Raw genomic sequence first — 22,321 nt, forward strand, 5'->3', positions numbered from 1 at the left:
TGGTTTATCAGGCATTTTATTTACTTTGTACAGACTGTTTTATATAGATTTGATTATACATCAACATTCAAAACACAACCTATGAGTATATAGTACTGAACCTTATTTCTTGTTGACACTTAGAAATCATCATCATCACAGATGTCAAGATACACATCAAAAGCTTCACGATTACAGTTTCCATCAGGAGTGAAGACGTATTTATGGAATGTGCCATCAACACATATAGCTGGAGGGAAGAAAAAAAAACTTAAGAAACAGCATTGTTATTTATTTCTAAGGATAAGCTTCAAGAAGTCTAAAGAAAGTTCTTATCACAAAACCTACTCACCAATGACAGAGTTGACATTTTTGGAGGTGTTCTTCCCAAAGGCACATATGCAAGCACATTCAGCTGGCACAGTAAAACTGGCTAGAGACCACTGACTGTCCACGTACTGCCCAATTACTGGTCCCACTTTTCCTACCCGAGCCAAGCTAAATAGGAAATAATTACAAAACATAATTAGAATTGGTTAAAGGTAAATAACGAATCCTGTGTAAGATTAAAAAGCTGGTGATTAACTGTACTGTGAAAGGTCATACATAAATACCAACTGCAAAAACCTAAGAATGCCGGTTCACAGTAAATATGACCCTTACGCAGATCGTCGATTCAGTTTCGTGTCTTTGAGTGCAAAAATGTGAACAGTGCCTTTGTCACTAGAAGCACACAGGAAGGAAGAGTCATGGCTGAAGTTGATGCTGGAAGACAGAATTAAAACATTGCATAAACAAGCAATAAAACAGTAAAAGAAAATCTGTAGAAAGACTAGTATCAAAGGAAATAATTATTTTTGTTCTATTTAAATGGTCTGGATAATCATGTCATCTTTCACTCATGGGTATTTTTCTGCATACAATAAGACCTGGGACATAAACTATTTTAATCAAATGTGTTCCACTTAAGATGGACATCAAGTACCATATGTTTTCCAGCTATAGAGGAAGAAATATATAGCTTCAGCTCAAATCATGAACCAAAACTTCAGCTTTCTAATATTTTTATATGTAAATTCAACTCATGAATACAGATAAAGCATAAAGTATGTGCAAATGTGTGCAAGATTAGAGTACTTCAAATAAAGCAATTGATGTTCTACTATAATACTTGCCTACTCATTACTCATTCATCTTATGTTAATGTAGGGCTACATGTGACTATTGCTGTCATTTGACCCACTATACTTCACTTTACACTAGAAGCAATTATTTGATCTTTTCATATTACAGAACAGAATCTGATTTATTTTTTCCTCTGATATAATATGTACATTTCCCTATGGATTAGAACACCAATGGTACCTAGATATTGTCAGATGCTGAGTATATTCTCTAGTGATAGTCCACAGGATCTGCAAGTCTCATTTTTAGAACAGAAGAAGCATCCTCATTTGGCTTTAGATATGATGACTGAACAAGTCACTGTATTCATTATTTAGCTAGGTAATGTCTCTGAAGGTGTCTTCACACCTGCCTTGAATAATTAAGTCTATATTCAAGATTAATCATATCTTTTCAAACGCTACTCCTTCCAGCATATATAGTATCTCACAAATGTGAGTACACCCTTCACATTTCTGCAAATACTTTATTATATCTTTTCTTGGGACAACACTATAGAAATGAAACTTGGATATAATTTTCATGTATAGCTTGTATACAGCTGTATAGATGTACTGTCCTCTGAAAATAACACACAGCTATTAACGTCTAAATAGCTGGCAACAATGAGTACACCTCATGGTGAACACGTCCAAATTGTGCCCAATTGTGTCACTGTTGTCCCTGGTGTCATGTGACTTGTTAAGGTTCCAGGTGTTGATGGGGGGCAGGGCTGTTAAATCTGGTGTTTTGGGTACAATTCACTCATACTGGCCACTGGATATTCAGCATGGCACCTCATGGCAAAGAACTCTCTGAAGATCTGAGAAACAGAATTGTTGCTCACCACAAAGATGGCCTAGGCTATAAGAAGATTGCTAACACCCTAAACTGAGCTATAGCACGTTGGCCAAGGTCATACACGGTTTTCCAGGACAAGTTCCAAAACAGGCCTCGCCAGGGACAACCAAAGAAGTTGAGTCCATGTGTTCAGCATCATATCCAGAGGTTGGCTTCAAAAAACAGACGCATGACTGCTGCCAGTATTGCTGCAGAGGTTGAGAAAGAGGGAGATCAGCCTGTCAGTGCTCAGACCATATGTCGCACAATGCAACAACTCAGTCTGCATGGCCGTCATCCCAGAAGGAAGCCTCTTCTGAAGCTGATGCACAAGAAATCCCGCAAACAGTTTGCTGCAGACAAGCAGTCCAAGAATGTGGATTACTGGAACCATGTCCTGTGGTCTGATGAGACCAGGGTAAACTTTTTTGGCTCAGATGGTGTCCAGCATGTGTGGTGGCACCCTGGTGAGGATTACCAAAACAACTGTCTCTTGCCTATGGTGGTGGTAGCATCATGGTCTGGAGCTGCATGAGGCACTGGGTAGCTGCGGTTCATTGAGGGAAACACAAATTCCAACATGTATTGTGACATTCTGAAGCAGGTGTCACAATACAAAGATGTCGGAAACTGATGACAACTGCCTTGCTGAAGATAAAGGTGATGGACTGGCCAAGTAAGTCTCCAAACTTAAACCCAATTGAGCACATTTGGGGCATCCTCAAATGGAAGGAGAAGGAGCGCAAGTTGTCTAACATCCACCAGCTCTGTGATGTCATCATGGAGAAGTGAAAGAGGATTCCAGCAGCAACCTTTGCAGCTCTGGCGAATTCCATGTCCAAGAGGGTTAAGGCACTGCTAGATAATAATGGTGGTCACACAAAATATTGACACTTTGAGCACAATTTGGACATGTTCACTGTGAGGTGTACTCACTTGTGTTGCCAGCTGTTTAGACATTAATGGCTGTGTGTTGTGTTATTTTCAGAGGACAGTAAATCTACACTGCTATACAAGCTGTATTTTGAAGTTATATCTGTCATTTCTATAGTGTTGTCCCATGAAAACATATAATAAAATATTTGCAGAAATGTGAAGGGTGTACTCATTTATGTGAGATACTCTACATACCAAGACTAAAACCAGGATGAAAAGTGTTTTTTACTGGATACATGGAATGTCCCATGCATTAATATATGTGAATTACATGCCTTCCTCAATCAAGATTTTTTAACCAAGCAAGCTATCACAAGAAGTATTTCTGGTGTGCTCTTAGCACTCTGTACTTTAAAAGAAAATTCACGTTGCTTTGTGCATCTATATAGAAATGAAAGAAAAAACAAACAAAAAAATGTCACAAGTTAAACCAGTCGTATTATTTGAATATCCAGTGCTGGAAGCAGATACATTTTAGACATGATCTGGGTGTCAGAATTTAAGTGAACTGAAGACCACTGTTGCCAGGTGTCTCAGATATCCTTTTTGTGGACTACACCCAAGATTCTAAATGAGCAGTCACAATTAACCAATCATATCTCTCTGTGCAAATGGCCTCTGTTCTGTATGAAAATACGAAAACGCCCCGAGACTTGGAATTCTTTTTGCTACTGCATATAGTCAAGCTAAGTAGGCTAGGTATGACTCAGAATTTTCTTCATTTTAGAATAGTCATGAAAGAGCAAAAAAATCTAATAGCAAATTGAAATGTTTGACGTGCAATTTTGCTTCTCTGTAACCTTACATTTTGTCTTATTTAAGAATCATGAAATGTCTGAATTCTGTACTCCATAAAAAGATGGTAAAGAGCCTGTGCATTATGTTTTGGTCACAGGTTCTTAGATGTTTAGTCTAGGTTTGAACAAACACCGTCATGGATGGCTGGTGTCCAGCACAGTTCGGTGATTTACCTGCCCAAAAACCTAAATCGACCTGTCTGTTTATTGCCAGGTTAGTGGGTGAGCTTGAATAGGGGAAATATCAGACTGTGCTGAACACCACTCTTCAGGACCATAGGTGTGCCTCCTTGGTTTAGTCCAATGAAGGAACCAAAGGAAGGCAGTGGTCTAAGACACGAGTTTTCAAACCAGTCCTCAGGGCCCCAGACAATCCACTTTTTCGCTCCAACTCAACTTGCAGCACATAGGGATACAGGAAAAATGTGGACTGTCAGGGAGCCTTGGACCAGGCTGCATAAAACACCTTAAGTTTTTCCCTTAAGTATAAACCTTAAGACAGAGTTTTTACTTATCTAAGGGAATTTGTTAGGATGTTGCATAAAATTACCCAGATGTTTCTGACAGCTAAGAAAAAAAAATACTACAGTGTCCAATGTTTTGCTGTAGTAAAATTCCTTTGCATCCATGGCAGCAATCTCTCATTAACAGAACTTACTATTACTAGCATGCCACACCTAAATACTGACTAACTAACTGACTCTCCTAAAATCAGTTTTGATTACTGGTTGCTCCTACCAAGTTGAAAACCTATTTACTTAACCCTTGGTAAAGCGTGTCTTCCACTCAATGGACAATGGATACACAGAGGACATTAGCATGAAAAATAACCTCTGTGGTTGTCCATTCTGCATGTTGGTCAACCCCCCACCTGTATGTTTTGGTCAAGTTCAACAACTTATGTCCCTAGTGGTGGAGCAAAGCAGATTAAAGCTTATTACACATTCTCTCAGCATAAAACAAAATGTCTCTGTCTCTTGAGAAAGATTTATGTTGGATTTTTTGCATGGCTGCCAACAACCTTTCATTTTCTGAAAGAAAAAAAAAACTTCCTACAAAAACATGCTAAAACATGCTACTGATGTATACATTTCAGTATGTTCACCAGTATAAAGTAGCAGGATCAGTTCCTCTTCGAAGCTCCACAAGCTTGTCGCGGGTAGTGGTGTCAAACAGGCGGATCAAGGTACCCTTCTGAGAGGCAGATGCTACCACACTACCAGGCTGGTTTAGAGCCAAACATGCTATTTCACTTTGGTGAGCGTTGATGGTGAAGGGTGCAGATGATGTACCAGGTTTTGTGTTTGAAAGGTCCTATCAAACACAGACAAAGTTTCAAATGCATGGGATACACATAAGAATATGAACAGAATGCAATCTGCTAAAAATAGTAGGCTTTGATGTACAGTAGCGTTTAAAAGCTGGTATGCTGTCTTTGGCTAAGAAGCACACTACAGGCAGGCCCAGTTCATTCCATGGGTTTTATGGGCACATACCAATAAGCAGCCCTTGTGAGCAATTGTTACAAAATCTAAATAGTTGCCTTGACTTGTGGCAGGATGTTTACAACCACAGCAAAAAACTTTTTTCCTTCGATCACTGTTAAGTAACCATTCTACCTTACCTTGATCAAACTTTCTGTTTCAATTTTTTGTAGCAAGCCAGCATCCCTGTGAATATATTTTAAATTGGAAGTGCCAAATATTCAAAAGATATGCCTGTGGAACCTGTTAAAGAGAGACCTTATATCCGAAGTTTTACTTTACATTAGGCTATCATATTTAACAAAAATATTTAATTCAAGAGGCTTGTTTCCAAGAACCACTCAGATAATCCAATTTACCTATGAAAAAACAGCAATGCAATAAATGCAAATGTCTAAGGGTTAGCCCCATTATCAATAGATAATGAATATCATCCCTGGTGATGCCACAGCCATTTGTGGCCAGGAGACCAAAAAAGCATAAACCCTCTTCCCTTGCCACTCAGTACAATGCTACCTATAACCTGCTAGCTCTGGTAACAACAACTTAGCCTGACCAACATGGGAAAAGGAGGTGTAGACATGCACGTGTGCTCTAGACTCTATGGATTTTATGGATCTTTATTTGTCTCCAATCTGTGATCACTATGCAATAAAACGGGGGAAACACTTATTAATAAAACCAAAAAGACTTATCAGAAACCCGACTTTCTGACATGACTCCAGACAGCACTACGCCTACTTCCAACTGCACAGAGTAGACAGAGATGCAGAGCATACTAAAGGAAAGGCATCATGGCACTGTAAGAGATAAAGAGATACAGCAATGAGAAAACACAGCTAAACTCAGCTTTGTACAGAAAAGGAGGCAGCATTCAGGAGTGAGCTTATAATTCACTATGAAGAGGCTAAATACAGGCTGTAGAGAAGATACTCAAAGCACTGACTTTGATGCTAATGACTCAACTTTAGTCTGGAAATACCAGCAGGAGATTACCAAGTACTAAGTGAGAAGAACTCTCTTTCTCCTGAAGGAGGTTCTCCAGTTCACCAACAACCTGAATAAGCTCTAATTCAGATTTTGAAGTGCAAAGGACAACCTTCAGCCTTACTCCTCCAATCCCATGTCCTCCTGCCCTACCCTGTCTCTCTCACCACTGCCCCTGCTCATCTTGTAGTCAACAAGCAGGATGTCAACAAGCTTTTGAGGAGACAAAAGGTGCATCAGCATCTTGACAGTCCAAGAACCTATGCTAGAGTTCTGTTTGTGGACTTCAGGTCTGCTTGCAACACCATAGTTTCAGAGGTGCTGCAGGGCAAACTATTCCAACTCTCTGCAGTGACTTTCTGATAAACAGGGAACAGCAGGCGCAGCTGGGAAAAAACATCAAATAACTGAACTTTCAGTACTGAAGTACCCCATGGTTGTGTGCTCTCACCCATTCTCTGTCTGTAAGGAACCAGCTGTAAAGCTGCTGAAGTTTGCAGATAACACTGCTGTGGTCAGCCTAATATCCAACATATCACTACAGAAAGGAAGCCTATAAGCCTATACATAGTATTAGCCTTTTTTATTTTATTGCTATTAACACATTTTAACAAGCAATTAACACCATATAACAAAATTACTTTGAGGTTGGGCTTCACTTGACACATATGCATAGGTATATATAATATAACATCATAAATAGATGGGGGCTACCCACATACATATCGCTGCTGTCGGAACAAAACCTTGCATCTCCAAAATGGTAACTTTACAGGAGAAGGAAAAAATATATACTGCTTTTAATGCAAGTCAATGGAACCAGAATTTTTTTCCAACTCATTTTAGATCATACTGTATTTATATACAGCAAACTTTCTCTCTCTCTTTTCTCACTCTTGCACTAAGGAGAAGAGGAGCTCTGGTCCCTAAACCTTTTTCGACATGATTAACTTAGAGAGAGAGGGGCAACATAGGTTTCCGGGGACCTAGTGTGTGTGAGGAGATATGTGGCGTAACTGTACTGTCTTACAGCGAACACCCCACTTTCCGTAGCTACATCCTAACAAGCTTTAACAGCATTAAATCACATCTGCTTATCAAAATAAAGTGCTGTTACAGCGCTCAGTCATATTTAAGTATAAGGGCATTCCCAAGCAACGAAAGTGAAAGAAAGAAGTGGGTTCATGAAAGTTACAGGCCTAAGTTAAACAAAAGTAAACCAATGAAAGATGCCGTGCTGTGCGAGTGAGGTGTTGGAAAGCGCTATCTTTCCAGGCTAGCTGTTTTTAGCAGCTGGCTAACATGAAGCAGCGCTCCGTCACCCGCACAGCACGGCGAATTGATGATATTGTATGGCAATCAAGACACAAAAGCACCACTTTCAGTTTAAACATACCTAAAAGCAGGACTGAGCCATCACTGACGTAGCTACCGAGCCAGCTAATATTTATTGTTCGTACTAAGTTTACGTTGTTGAGAAACTAAACAGTTTAGCACTGTTGTTGGCCTCTTGTTTAGCATTTGTAACAGGATAGCTCAGAGCTCGTCTCCAGACAGCTAAAATGAATATTTTCTTTCTTAAATTATGACTATTACAAAAACTGAGGCTGTGCTTTTCCAGCTGATAAAAACAGCTCACCAGAAACTCTCTCCCGCTCTCCCATGACAGATTATTGAAATATTCCACTGTTTGGCGAGTGTTTAGCATGTTCCGACCATAAAGGATAGTTTAAAACAGCAATTAACCACCCAGGAGCAAAAATCAGCCTTCAAACTCGAAAGAAATAATCATTTAACATTAATCGGGATATGTATCGATATCAAACGATATTGGGTTCACAAACTATCTGGCACCAGCATCATTCTGATGTCTATCATTATATATATATGTAGTTTAATGTACATTGTACCAGTCAGGACAGAGAAGCATATCTGCTTGCTTATCAATCAGTTTGCAGTTTCCATAGCTCACAAACCACAAGCAAAGAAAAAAAATATCTGACCAATCTAACAATCAGTGTGACTTTCTGATGTGAGAGAAAGCTAATGGAGCTGAAGTATTACAAGTTCTAAACTGTCCAGCTAAGGAGGTTAAATAGCCAACTAATTAACTGTGAACAATGTTAGCTAGCATATATTTTAGTTCTAGCTAAGAAAATAATATCATGTTGAAGCCAAAATTTTTTTTGGTTTGATGGACTGAAAGTAACATTGAAGTTTGTGATACTTGTCTTGCTAGGTAATTAGCTGCATCCATATCTGCTCATTTCATCATTTATTGGTAACAATCAGTTTCAACTCATGCAACAGCATTCAGGCATGCATTACTGCATGTGTTTTTGGCTTAGTGGGGGGTAATATTAGGAGAAGTAGCTGCAATTTTTTGGCTACCTAGTTAAAAAACAACTTTTACAAAACCAAAATGAGTAAGTAAATTCGTTATATAAGTTGTTTACATGGAAGTGGCTTGTTGCAAACACCACGGACAGAGACAATGCAGCTAACTGACAGCAACAGTGCTGCAGGTAGTGTACAAGAGAACAGAAACATAGGAAGCGATCTGGTATCTATGTTAGGCTTAAAGTTAACTCCAAGAAACTTGTGTTCCTTTCATAGATCTCCATATATCTTTACATTTGTCTATTCACTTGACAACAACCTGGACCTCAGAGGAGGGACTGCTTCCCCCCCCCCCCCATTATCATCGGAACAAGATTGAAACACCCCTGACTCAGCCATTCAGCTAAATGAGTTAACATTACACTACGCTATGTGCACTTATTTGTGTCATACCAGTCTAAAGATTATGATTAAACTTATTATACTTTATGAAGAATATAACTGGTATACTGTGTGAACTCATATATTGCCTTCAACAACATTATTTACTGATATGAGAAAGGTAGTAACAACACTATAAGGTTGTAAAGATGAATTATTTTTATATCAAAACTGCAATTTTTTTTTTAAAAAGTTTTTTTTTAAATCCCATGATTTGCCACTTTTAATATAGGATTTATTACAAACAGTGCAGTCTTAACAGGCCAGGCTTTAAGCCCAGAAATTTAACTGAGGTTGTGAAGTGCCAGTCAGAAGCAACCCAACACCCATGTATTTTGTCAAAGCAACCATAACCAACAGGCAGTCTGGCATACTATGTGGCAGTCAAGAAGAAAAGAGTGACAAAAAGAGTGAATCACACTGATGTTATTGACATAAAAAAATGATTTGACCTTATAGACAATAATCATAATGTATATGTCTGTCAGTCAGAAAAAATGGTTAAAAAGTATCTTTAATCTATAAGATCAATACTATTAAGTTTCAACAACAAAAACATAGCTGATGTTAGGTTTGAAGCCTTTAAGTGCTATTTCACTTCAATCTCTACAATTTACAATCAGACCACACTCCCATCATGCTCATAAGCTACATCTTCGGAGTGTAGAAAACCAGATACAGCGCACACAATAACACCTGGCCAAAGCACAATGACCACTTACCACCAACTGTAAGCTGCCACATTTATGTCCAGGGAAAACTAGCAGTTGCTTTTCCATACTGGGAGATATGTCACACAGACCTAAGAGAATGTAATATTGAGTCTTTTAATTACAGCAGATGAGCATCACATTCATAACTTTCTGTATGTAAACATAGAGCCAAAATGAAATACCTTTCGTATTATCTCGAGTATCAAATTCAAACAATTTCACGGGGTTGTCTGGAAAACTGTACACATAAATCCTGTTCTTTAAGACCATGATGATTCTGTGTATAAAAGAAAGTAAAGCTATATTAAATGTATGCCCCTTTCCTTTTTAAAATAAAAGGTATTGTTTTCAAAGGCACTTAAGAGAAACTTATCTTGTTCTTACTTGTCATGTCTCATGCGTACAGCCAGAACCGGCTTGGTGAATGTGAACTCTAACACTAATTTATCCTTAGTGTCTCGCACCTCTTTAGCATCATCCCAGATTAAAACTGCAGTTAGACAAATGGGCAGTAAAACAAAAGACATTAGGAAGGACAGTGCAGCAAAGCAATAAACTATGAAAGCCCACAAGTTGGCCATTTGCTATGCATTGTTTCTAACAACATTCACTGACTATGGTAAAATCACTGCAACCTACAGCCTTCAATAGCTTACTGTTTTTATAAAATGTAATATAAAGTAACATAATGCAAAAAAAAAAAAAAAATACAGTGATGGTCAATATAAATGGTCATATAATATATTGTTAATAATAAAATAAATAAATAAATAAATAAATAAATAAATTTATCGTCCACCAAGCTGTTACATTTATAAACCTGTTAAAAACGTTTCAGAAGACTCTTCAAAAAATGTTTAGGGACATAAAAAAAATCACCTTAACGTACCAGATATTTCTGAGAACTTTGGGTTGACACCTCCACCCACAAAGGCCAAGAGGTTTGAACGATGAAGCATCGAGCAGTGAGCAATGCTACCAACCTGTTCATGGTCTGTGAAAACAAACAAAAAACTCTGCCAGTTATGTAAATGAAAATTAAAAACATACATGGGCTTAAACAATTGCCTACAAGTCTGCTCATATACCCATCATGCCCACAGACTCCAATAAAAAAACCCATAATTTTTTTTCATGACAACTTAAGATGCCCCATTACATATGGCATCGTGAAAACACTCAAGGATAAAGCCTAAGCATTTAAGCCCCTAAGCCACTAAGTTAGCCTTGTAAGTTACAGCAGTCTTAACCAATGTTGATAAAGCACCACTTAAAAGCAAATGTAATAGGATAAAGAAAGTTTTGTTTTGTACTTTAAGGGAAGTTTACAAGATAAAGTAAAATTACAGCATTTTATTACAGGAGGTTGCAAACTTTCAAGGCAAAGATTACAGCTTTATTGCAATCTTTCTTCTTGTAGCCTTTCATCTCTTTTGACTCTCACCAACGAGTAAAAGTTTGAGATTTACTCTTGTTCAGTCTCTTTTTATCTTCGTAGGTCTCTTCACAGCCTCTGCTACGGTGTCCATGCTGGACATAGTATTGCTTTAATCCTTATTTTACACAAAATTGTCATCCATAACATTAAATATTTATCATATTTTAACTTGAGAGACAAAGCAGCACAGAAAGAAATGTCAGGCATTGCCAAAACGTATAATCTTGACTGTTATATTGACTTTTTTTTAATTAAATTATTAGGAAGAGGGATCAACAATAAGTATTTTCTTGAGAAAAAAAGAAAAATGTTCATCAACAATTTTTTTGGAAGGTAGTTTTAGAAGATACATGCTGAATATTTTCATTGAGTGAAATGTAATACAAGAATAACAGATATACAAAGAAATACAGATATACAAAGAAAGAAAAACTAAACAAAAATTAAAAATCTTATATTCATGCCAAGTGTTTGAAAGTTTAAATAAGCCCATTAATATTATTTCATGGTCATAGGGTACACTGTTTTTTATTTGACATAAATGATAAGCTTCATAAAATACTCAACAGTGTCTAGTTTGTTTTGATTTTAAGGCTCCTTAAAAACTAAATTATGATCATTATCTCAAACAAAATGACTCCATATCAATTTCTGAGTTTTAGTTAGGTCTGAATTTATAACACAATGAAACAAAAACAATCCATATAACGTGACCACTGTAAAAAATTTGTACTATGCACATAACTTGAAACACACACACACACACACACACACATACACACACACTTTCTTGCCTAAGTGTCCTTTTTCCATAAGGGGCTCCACATTGTAAATTCGAACACCTGTCTCCATGGCACAACAGAAACAACCTACAAAAAAGAGAATAATGTCAGAAAAGCTGAAGCATAATTCTGCATGGAGAAAGTCAGACACAGTATTAGATACTAGAAAATACAAAGTGGTACTGGTCAATACAGGAGTCACTTGTTCATTTAAAAAATCCAAAGACAGATATTAACAGTGCTGCTAGTCTTTTCTGTGTGGATTTATGCTACTTTGTGAGATAAGTAAATTAAAATTAATAATAGAATAAATGCAGATTTTTCAGTTTGAAATACAACCAATTTCAATGAAGTTGGGACGTTGTGTAAAACATAAATAAAAACAGAATACGATGATTGCAAATCCTTTTCAACCTATATTCAATTGAATACACTACAAAGACAAGACATTTAATGGTCAGACTTTATTGTTTTTTGCAAGTATTCACTCATTTTGAATTTGATACCTGCAACATGTTCCAAAGAAGTTGGGCGAGGGGTATGTTTACCACTGTATTACATCACATTTTCTTTTAACAAAACTCAATAAGCGTTTGGGAACTGAGGACACTAATTGTTGAAGCTTTGTAGGTGGAATTCTTTCCCATTCTTGCTTGATGTACAACTTCGGTTGCTCAACAGTCAGGGGTCTCCGTTGTTGTATTTTGCGCTTCATAATGCGGCACACATTTTCAATGGGAGACAGGTCTGGACTGCAGGCAGGCCAGTCTAGTACCCGCACTCTTTCACTACGAAACCACGCTGTTGTAACATTCTGTGTGCACATTCTGTGTGCAGAGTGTGGCTTGCCATTGTCTTGCTGAAATAAGCAGGGATGTCCCTGAAAAAGACGTTGCTTGGATGGCAGCATATGTTGCTCCAAAAGCTGTATGTACCTTTCAGCATTAATGGTGCCTTCACAGATGTGCAAGTTACCCATGCCATGGGCACTAACATACCCCCATACCATCAGAGATGCCGGCTTTTGATGCACTGATAACAATCCGGACAGTCCTTTTCCTCTTTGGCCCGGAGGACACGATGTCCATGATTTCCAAAAACAATTTGGAATGTGGACTCGTCAGACCACAGGACACTTTTCCACTTTGCATCAGTCCATCTCAGATGAGCTCAGGCCCAGAGAAGCTGGCGGCATTTATGGGTGTTGTTGATGTATGGTTTTCGCTTTGCATGGCAGAGTTTTAACTTGCACTTGTAGATGGAGTGACGAACTGTGTTCAATGACAATGGTTTTCTGAAGTGTTCCTGAGCCCATGTAGTAATATCCATTACAGAATGATGTCGGTTTTTAATGCAGTGTCACCTGAGGGATCGAAGGTCACGGTCTGGTTTTCTGCTTTGCCGCTCTCTTGCAGAGATTTCTCCAGATTCTCTGAATCTTTTGATGATATTATGGACTGTAGATGATGAAATCCCTAAATTCCTTGCAATTGCACATTGAGAAACGTTCTTAAACTCTTGGACTATTTGCTCACGCAGTTGTTCACAAAGTGGTGAACCTCACCCCATCCTTGCTTGTGAACAACGGAGCCTTTAAGGGATGCTCAATCATGACACTCACTGGTTTCCAATTAACCTGTTCACCTGTGGAATGTTCCAAACAGGTGTTTTTTGAGCATTCCTCAACTTTCCCAGTCTTTTGTTGCCCCTGTCCCAACTTCTTTGGAACGTGTTGCAGGCATCAAATTCAAAATGAGTGAATATTTGCAAAAAACAATAAAGTTTATCTGTTTGAACATTAAATATCTTGTCTTTGTAGTGTATTCAAATAAATATAGGTTGAAAAGGATTTGCAATTCGCTATATTCTGTTTTTATTTATGTTTTACACAACGTCCCAACTTCATTGGAATTGGGGTTGTAGAAGAACTGTAAGTGAATGCTATGAACAGTAATAATCACAAATATAGCAGCAATGAGCGGGTTCATATTGGTTTTATATTTTTAATCCTTTGAGTTGATTTAGACCATAGTGAGGCCTAATGTACTGGTGTGAGTAGCTTAGTGGGTCAGAATTAGTCAAAAGGCCTCAATATGGTATGATTATTGATCAGGGACCATATCCAAAGTCGTTAAACTAAGTTTTGGTCAGACTGACCTCTTGATCTTTGTGTAATAAGCCTTTGTATAATGTAGTCTTTGAATGAGTAAGCCAAAATACTAGACAGACAGTACAATTTTTGACATAACATGTAATTATAAAGTTGTTCATGTGAGTGAACAGAGTCAAATAGCACCAACTGTATATCTGTGGACCTTGTAATAACATTGTAATAGCATTTTTATTGATTTGTAAATGTTTTTGACTGCTGAAGCGCCACCTAAAGCCGAATCTGGACCAAAATGGGATGACACCATTAGAGTGTCAACTTGTAAAAATACTCATAGTTTGGAGATGATCTGACCAATGACTGCTGAGTTATAGCAATTCAAGCTAGCAATACAATGACCACAGTAATTAATTGATTGATCCACACAACACTGAAAACACATGTTTTTGATAATTACTTACTTAGAAACAGCCATGCAGCATTAACTCTGCCCCCTAATGACATATGTGCATAAAACTCGATAGGCTGCCTCAGAATCTTCTGTCAAATATGCCTCTCAAGTTTCAAATTTTTTGGTTCAAGTATTTTTGAGTTACAGGATTTTAAATGAATTCTGAATTGTTTTGAATTTATCCAGAAGGTTTCATTTGCATATAGCAGCCATGCTGTTTAGAAAATTCTAAATGTTTTTGATAATTATTGAGAGTCAGTCTCTTCTGAATTTTTTGACACCAAATACATGAGGATCGGTCAAAAACTGCAGGACTAGTTCGCAAAAGTAGGTTTTGCATATTATGCAAATTAGCAACAAATTGCAAAGTTGTTTGTTTGGACCCAAGGAATCAGGAAAAAAATAATTTTGTCTAAAAACGTAGTAGTAATTAGGCAAAACTGAGTTTTCTGCGCTATAGCGCACCCTTATGGCCGATTGGGCTGAGTCTGTGTGCGTGAGTAGTGGGAGGGAGTACTAGTTTTGTGTCTCTTGGTCTGTGCATTATGTCTCAGGGCGGAAAAATAAGAAAAATAAGAAAAATTTAGACAATTCCAATAGCACTGTGTGTTTGATCCCTAATAAACAGTAAAATGGTTTTATTCACTTAGGATTCTAGTTATCTGAAACTGGATGTTTGTTTTGAATCTGCTACTACTGCTGGAAAAATTCACAGTCAGATAGGAGACAATTGTGTGAACAGCTTGTACCTGCTGATTCTTAATAGTGTAAATAGTATTAAACAGTGGTTGACAGTAACGAAGTATATGTAATTTGTATCTTTACTGAAATATTTCCATTTTTGGTGTCTTTTTATTTTCACTCTGCTACATTTCAAATACAAATATCTTACTTTATACTCCACTACATTATGCGAAATCTGTCATACTTTTCGCTTGTGCGTGTATAAAAACGTATGTGAAAACGAAAGAAGCATGAAGCAAGCACACCAATCAGGGTACAGCGTGCACTTTGTTTTGAGCTGTTGGACATACCTACCCAGTGCCCAAAATTTGGGAGTGCCTCTGCCAACATACACCATATTTCCAAAAGTCTTCAATACAAATACAAATCTTTGAATTCAGGTGTTCCAATCACTTCCATGGCCTCAAGGGTATAAAACCAAGCACCTATGCATGCAGACTGCCTCTACAAACATCTATGAAAGAATAGGTCACTCTCAGGAGCTCAGTTAATTCCAGCATGGTTCCGTGATAGGACACCACCTGTGCAACAAGTCCAGTCATGAAATTTCTTCACTACTAAATATTCCACACTCAACTTTCAGTGGTATTATAACAAAGTGGAAGCGATTGGAAGCGACAGCAACTCAGCCACGAAGCAGTATCCCACGCAAAATGACAGAGCGATGCTGAGGTGCATAGTGCACAGAGGTCACCAAATATCTGCAGAGTCAATCGCTACAGACCTTCAAACTTCATGTGGCCTTCAGATTAGCTCAAGAACAGGGTTTAGAGAGCTTCACAGAATGGGTTTCCTTGGCCGAGCAGCTGCATCCAAGCCTTACATCACCAAGCGCAATGCAAAGCTTTGAATACGGCCGCCACTGGACTCTAGAGCAGTGGAGGTGTGTTCTCTGGAGTGAAAATGAGGGTTGCCCTCAATGTACTTCCGAGTCAAAATAAAGGTTGATTGATTGATTGATTGATTGAAGTGTAAAGTTTGGTGGAGGGGGGATTATGGTGTGGGGTTATTTTTCAGTAATTGGGCTTAGGCCCTTAGTTCCAGTGAAAGGAACTCTTAATGCTTCAGAACCAAGAGATTTTGGACAATTTCATGCTCCCAACTTTGTGGGAACAGTTCGGGGATGGCCCCTTCCTGTTCCAACATGATTGTGCACCAATGCACAAAGCAAGGTCCGTAAAGACATTGTTGAGCAAGTTTGGTGTGGAAGAACTCCAGTTAGACGGGAGATTTCTCATTCAACATCAGTGTCTGACCTCACAAATCCGCTTCTGGAAGAATGGTTAAAAATTCCCATAAATACACTCGTGGAACGTGGAATGCCTTGCCAGAAGAACTGAAGCTGTTATAGCTGCAAAAGATGGCCCAAAATCATACTCAACCCTATGGATTAAGAATGGGATGTCACACGCTCAAGTTCATATGCGTGTGAAGGCAGACACTGGTATTAAAGTATTTTAGATAGGAGTATAAAACAAAGTGGTCATTAAACTATACGATATGAATAAATACAAAGCTCAGAAAAGCTAACTTACTCTGGTCCTGGTTGAATTGCAGACTGTTGACGCCTCGCTGCTGAGCCATGTTTTCACTGCTTGCACGAAGCAGACAAAACGACACATAAAATGTATTATTTAACGTTACACGTTTCCTTCTTAAATGGCGAGGCCCGACAGGAGAATCTTTAGCGATACGAATAAAACCAATGATATCGTATGTTAAGCTGGCAAATTATTAACTTCGTTGGCGAAGTACATTAAAACCAAAGAAACGGATCCTTGAACAAATCAAGCTTCAATTCCCACTTGAAGCACATATAACCAAACGGAAGCCAGCTAACCTAGCTATCTTTTTGGACATGGGAAGTATGAGAAGCAATTTACTGGAAAAGCTATCAGCTAACGCTAACTATGTTTGTAAAAATTGGAAGCAAAATAGGAGGATGACCAGTGACAAAATGGAGAAAACCACAGGAATTATGACAAAGATGAAGTACGCATTAAAAAACCTAAAGACACTAGTCGATATTATTAATAATAATAATAACTCTTTTAAGCTCTAAATGGACATATAAACGCAGTTAGCTAACTAGCTAACTAACGCCATATAAAGTTACTTCACATCAAATGTTGCGTTTTGTTCAGCTGTGACCAGCTTTCAGTTATCATTTCGGGGTAAAACGATACTGATGATATGTTTAGTCTTGCTATCTAAAGCAGTCTCTGAGAAAAACCTAGGCATTTGTTGTTGTTATTGTCGCTGTTGTTGTCTGGCTCTTCTTCTTCTGGTTTCAAGTACGAAACACATACCGCCACCTACAGTATGTAGTGCAGGGGTGGCCAACCTTTCAGACACCAAGAGCCAGAAAAAAATGCTCATTACTACTAGGAGCCATAGGCTATATATTTACACAAACATTTATATTTTTTTCCACAATCCGTTTCAAATCCGGCTTGTATTCAATTGTTGCTACTCAAAGAAATTCTTTCACGTGTATCAGTAAGAACAGAGCGATGCTTTTATTTCACATGTTTCAGGGTGGAAAATACTGATTCACAAACATAGGTTGAGCCTAACACTGACAGGAGCTTCAGTGCAGCTTGTTTTACATTGGGATACTTCTCCACAGGCACGATTTTCCAAAATTCCAGGGTTCCCTCACTCAGAACAGACCTGAGTCTGTCATCTTCAAAAAGTTCAATCATCTCCATTTCAGATGTAACTTCATCTGTCACCAACGGGGCTTTCAAACAGTCTGAATCAGCAGCAAAAGGTTTAACAAGTAATGTAATTTGTGGTCTTTTCAGCTGTCGAGCACAGAATATGTCCCCAAAGTTCTGTTGCAGACTTTCAAGAAGTGTTGCATAGTGTGCAGTTCTCTCATTTAGGACCTTAGCTGCTTGGGCACTTGCATTTGACACAGACTGGAAATGTGTTAGTTCTCCCTTTTTAACATGAGTTTTAAACAGCATGAGTTTGTTAACAAATGCAAATACTGACTGCACTACATCAGGTAGCATCTTTAATTTCCCCTGGAGATCAAGGTTTAGGCTGTCCAAGTGGTGCAGCATGTACACCACGTCGGCGTGCAGTGAGGCCTAAAGTGGCGTAAAGTGGAGCTGAAGATTGGAAGCCTTAAAATTGGATAACAACGTTTGGCATATCAAACAGAACGGCTTCCCTTTCCACTCAATAAAAAAATACAAATCCTCCCTCTCTGGTAAGAAGGTTTTGTGTTCATCTTCATATTTTCGTTTGGCTTTACATTTGCCCGACGCTGCCATGTTTAGGCGGTTTGATAACTAGTAGCCTGGCTCAGCGCGTGGTTCTGCTGTGACGTTCTCCCTGCAGGGGGAGGGGCGGGGGTGTAGCATCACCAAGGCAACAGACTTGTGGCTTCTTCCAGCGTGGAAAATATGCCAACGTATGCTACAAGCTTGCAAATAAATAAATAAATAGATAAATAAGGAACAGAATGTGAAGATAAAGAGGCAGCAAGCTAGACACAAGGTTACGGGTCAGATCTCGCTGCTCGCAGTAAACAGGTCGTATAAGATAGACATGTAAGAGAATGGTGTACAATTGAGAATAATGCTGACTAATGCTTACTGTCATGAAAGGGAACGTAAGGGCGGGGGATCCCCAGAGAGGTATAAGAAGGACGACACAGAGAGAAAGAAAGTTATAGGAAAGGGAGAGAGAATCCATTTTTTGTCATGTTCGCTTTTTAATAAACTTGTTACTCACTTTTGATCCAGACTCAGAGACTTTCATTATTACTTGTCATCCAGAGATTTCCACCACAATGTATAATGCAAAACAGCCACTGCTTCTTAGTAGACGAATTCCGCCTTATTTTCTCAACGTTATTTCGATTCTGCCTGAGACGACACGCGCCGCAATTTAGCAAGTACCCACACGGATCTGTTTGACAGAACCACAGCGCGCCACTCAGCATTTTGCTGCTACAGTAGATTAATTACATAATGAAGCCATAGCAGGTGACATGTGAATTGAAATTTAATATAGTTGAATATGGTTAACGGAATACAGCGCATTAATGTGCAGTTATACTGCTTACATTCACAACTTGCAGCATGAATAGAAATAGCATAATAATGAGCAGGGCTATGAACGTTTAGCACGTTTTAGTCTTGTGGTAGATTCTGCTAAAGGAAATGAAGTAAGTAACGGCTTGAAGAGCAGAATTTCGTTTTATCATGTTTCTCATTTTGTCGTTAAGAAATCATATCGTGATTATCGCAAACTGCGTAGAAATAAAGATAAGTAAAAATAAAATACTTCTGAAACAATTAGCCTGAGGCCTTTGTACACAGCCTTAACGTCTTTTAATTTTTCTTACATTTTAAAAATACATGTCTGTGAAGTTCATATGCCGCCACGCTGAGACTGACAGACTATGGATTTTACAGAATAATTTGAAACTCCCCATGCATATCAATAGCCGCACATAGTCCTTGATTTCCTGATAGAAACAGAATAAGAATTACAGTTTACAATCAAGATTTTAAAGTTTCATTAAATCTATTTATATAACATTTGATTTTTAAACGCTGATTAAACTTGAAATGTTGTTGTAAAAACAACTAAAACAACAAACAATACTTGTTGCACTTGTGCCTTTTACCCATATCTCAAAAGAAACTAATTACTACAACAAAGAAACAGGAGCATCAGCTGAAGGCTTAGCCTGCATCTACTTTATGAAGACAAAGTGGGTACAAAACAATTATTCTGTAAATTTACTGTAACTTACTGGCAGCAGAGTTACTAATATTCTATGTATTCAAATCAGCCCCCATACATAGAACGCCTTCAGCACATTATGTAGTTGCTTAGGTCGCATCTCATGTTTCTGGTTAGTGGTTAAATCACACGCTGGCCCTGTTTCCAACCTAATTGTACTTGTTTCTTTAAAACAGCGGGTTCATTGAGATGTCATCTCTCAAGATGCCATGCTAAAGTATCTGTACATCACAAAAATTTCACCTTCAGTTGTGAGCTTTGCAATTACAAAGGTGTTTGTAATGAAAAGCAGTTTTTCAGCCACTTAGGAGTACATCTAAGAAGACATGATACAGTGAGGGGCCCGTTTAATAACTGTGATTTTGAAAGCAATTTTCTTTCAACATTTAGTAGTCACAGAAGCAGATTGCATAAAAATCACACAGCCAAAGACTTCAGGACTTCAGCAGCAACGGTTAATGAGGTGAAGAACATCAATTTTGATGAAGTGCAGATTTTGGATCTGGAGCCAATAGCATTAGTATGAAATATTATCATGCAAAAGGGGGAAAACAGGTGGAGCAATGGTTAATTAGACATTTAGTTTATGCAGAAGCAGCAGCATCAGGAGGGTCAGTTCATGAGGGTGAGGTTTGCACTGTGTTGTACAGCATGGAGCTCAGTGGTGGGCAAACTGGTCCAGAAGGCTGGAGAGCAGTAGGCATCCAATGAGAGCAGAAGAAGCAACAGCATCAGACCGCATAGGATGGGGAGTTGTTTAACTCAACAAAGAAAAGGAAAACACACAGATAGTTACACAGTAATAAACATGCACCTACCTCTGCTTTTTGGGAAAATATAGCAGGCATCAAATTTTAAATTAGCATATATTACAAAAACAATGAAGTTCATTAGGCAAAACATCAAATGTGTTTCCTACTGTTTTCAATTTAATATAGAATATACAGGATTTACTGATCACTGTTTTTTTTTTTATTAACATTATCCTTTTTTGGAATTGGGTTTGTAATAAAACTATATGTGGCCTGCCTTTAAATGAAATGAAACCATTACGAAATTCAAATTGAATAAATCTAACAGCTGGATTTCAAACATACTTCTATAATTCACAATTTCTAATTAAAGTCTATATTGAATGCATTGAATGTAGATACCTGTCACATACCTTATCTTAGTTAATCTGATCCCTAAACTGCAAGTGGGTAAATTCCTTGAAAACTGGTGTATGATTTGGCTCCTTCAAAATTATCATAAAATAAATGCCATATGTTTAACAAAAAGAATCAAAGAAACACTTGTCGAAAAACACATACTGGAAAGAAATATCACTGGAAGATAGTTTTATTCTCTTCCCTGAATGTTATGAGGCCTTAGATAATGTCAAACACAGTTTTATCTTTAAAACTATGGCTCTCTGTGAATTTGGAAACACTTTTATAAATTCAGTAAAATCCTTTATAAGAATAGCAATGCCTTGATTAAACTTCAATAGCATTTCATATATTAGATATCCTGATATGTGAAAACCTTATTACAAATAAAGTCAAGTACTTTGGCTTACAGATTGACAAAGGTCAAAAACAATAAGCAAAACATTTACATTGTTGATTATTTTCTAGTAAGTTTCTAGGCTACTATCAAATGTATATGAAATGTACAATCCATAGCAACTTCACTTGAAATAACATGCAATATTTATAATATTCAGTGGAAAGAAACTAGCTATTTTCAAAAAACCTTTCAACAAAAGTAATTTAGAATGCTGCACAGATGCTACCCAAACGTGACCTGTATTACATAGATGCAACCCAATGCAAGCTTCTAAAAAATTTATTGTTATTGATTTGCACTGTAGCTTCTTTAAGTCAAGCAAAGAAAGTTTAACACATCTTATTTAGAAATGCCAAAACCCCACATGCTCTGACTTGTATAACTTTATTCTAAGAAATATCTAAGACGATTTAAAATTGAATATTGAACATAAACAGAAAATGTAAATTTATTGAAACTCCATAAAGTAAACGTTGTAAAGACCTCAAAACCTGTAATATTCAAGCATCCTTCCTAATGTTACTGTGTAATATTCCCCTCTGATCTTGTTTTTCCTGTTCATAATGTGAACAACACAGAAACAAACAAGCAAGCAAACGTCGCATGACTTTCTCAAATCCATTCCTTTAAATATAGAACTCTCAAAGTTTTTTTTGCCATCTCCGTCCGCTCGCTGATGACGGTGTTGGAAGAGGAGTGCAGATCTGACATTTGGGACGTGACTTAACACAACCTAAAGCGATAATCAACATAAAAGGGAAGAGCCGAACGTTTTGAAAACCAGATAAAGCGGAACA

General features: G+C 37.8%; 1 protein-coding gene across 1 annotated transcript; it reads right to left on the minus strand.

Moving 5' to 3' along the window:
• wdr45 (WD repeat domain 45) lies at nucleotides 1-17,503 on the minus strand. Its single transcript, XM_017693794.1, has 10 exons — nucleotides 16,742-17,503; nucleotides 11,914-11,988; nucleotides 10,571-10,675; nucleotides 10,066-10,171; nucleotides 9,864-9,958; nucleotides 9,691-9,770; nucleotides 4,822-5,030; nucleotides 643-744; nucleotides 332-477; nucleotides 1-229 (listed from the first exon to the last, which is right to left on the minus strand). The coding sequence occupies exons 1-10, from the start codon at nucleotides 16,788-16,790 to the stop codon at nucleotides 120-122; spliced, it is 1,077 nt and encodes a 358-aa protein (XP_017549283.1). The 5' UTR covers nucleotides 16,791-17,503; the 3' UTR covers nucleotides 1-119.
• Between the last annotated feature and the right edge of the window lie 4,818 nt (nucleotides 17,504-22,321).

Source organism: Pygocentrus nattereri, chromosome 18 (genome assembly GCF_015220715.1).
Source record: "Pygocentrus nattereri isolate fPygNat1 chromosome 18, fPygNat1.pri, whole genome shotgun sequence".
In the NCBI taxonomy this organism is placed as follows: domain Eukaryota; kingdom Metazoa; phylum Chordata; class Actinopteri; order Characiformes; family Serrasalmidae; genus Pygocentrus; species Pygocentrus nattereri.

Bases quoted from the DNA above. Each gene is read 5' to 3' on its own strand.
- wdr45 (XM_017693794.1), bottom strand. From the start codon at position 16,790: ATGGCTCAGCAGCGAGGCGTCAACAGTCTGCAATTCAACCAGGACCAG. The intron at 10,676-11,913 runs GCAAGAAAGTGT...TTGTTTTCACAG, and splicing joins TATGGAAAAAGGACACTTAG to ACCATGAACAGGTTGGTAGC. The intron at 9,959-10,065 runs GTAAGAACAAGA...TTTTATACACAG, and splicing joins GTACGCATGAGACATGACAA to AATCATCATGGTCTTAAAGA.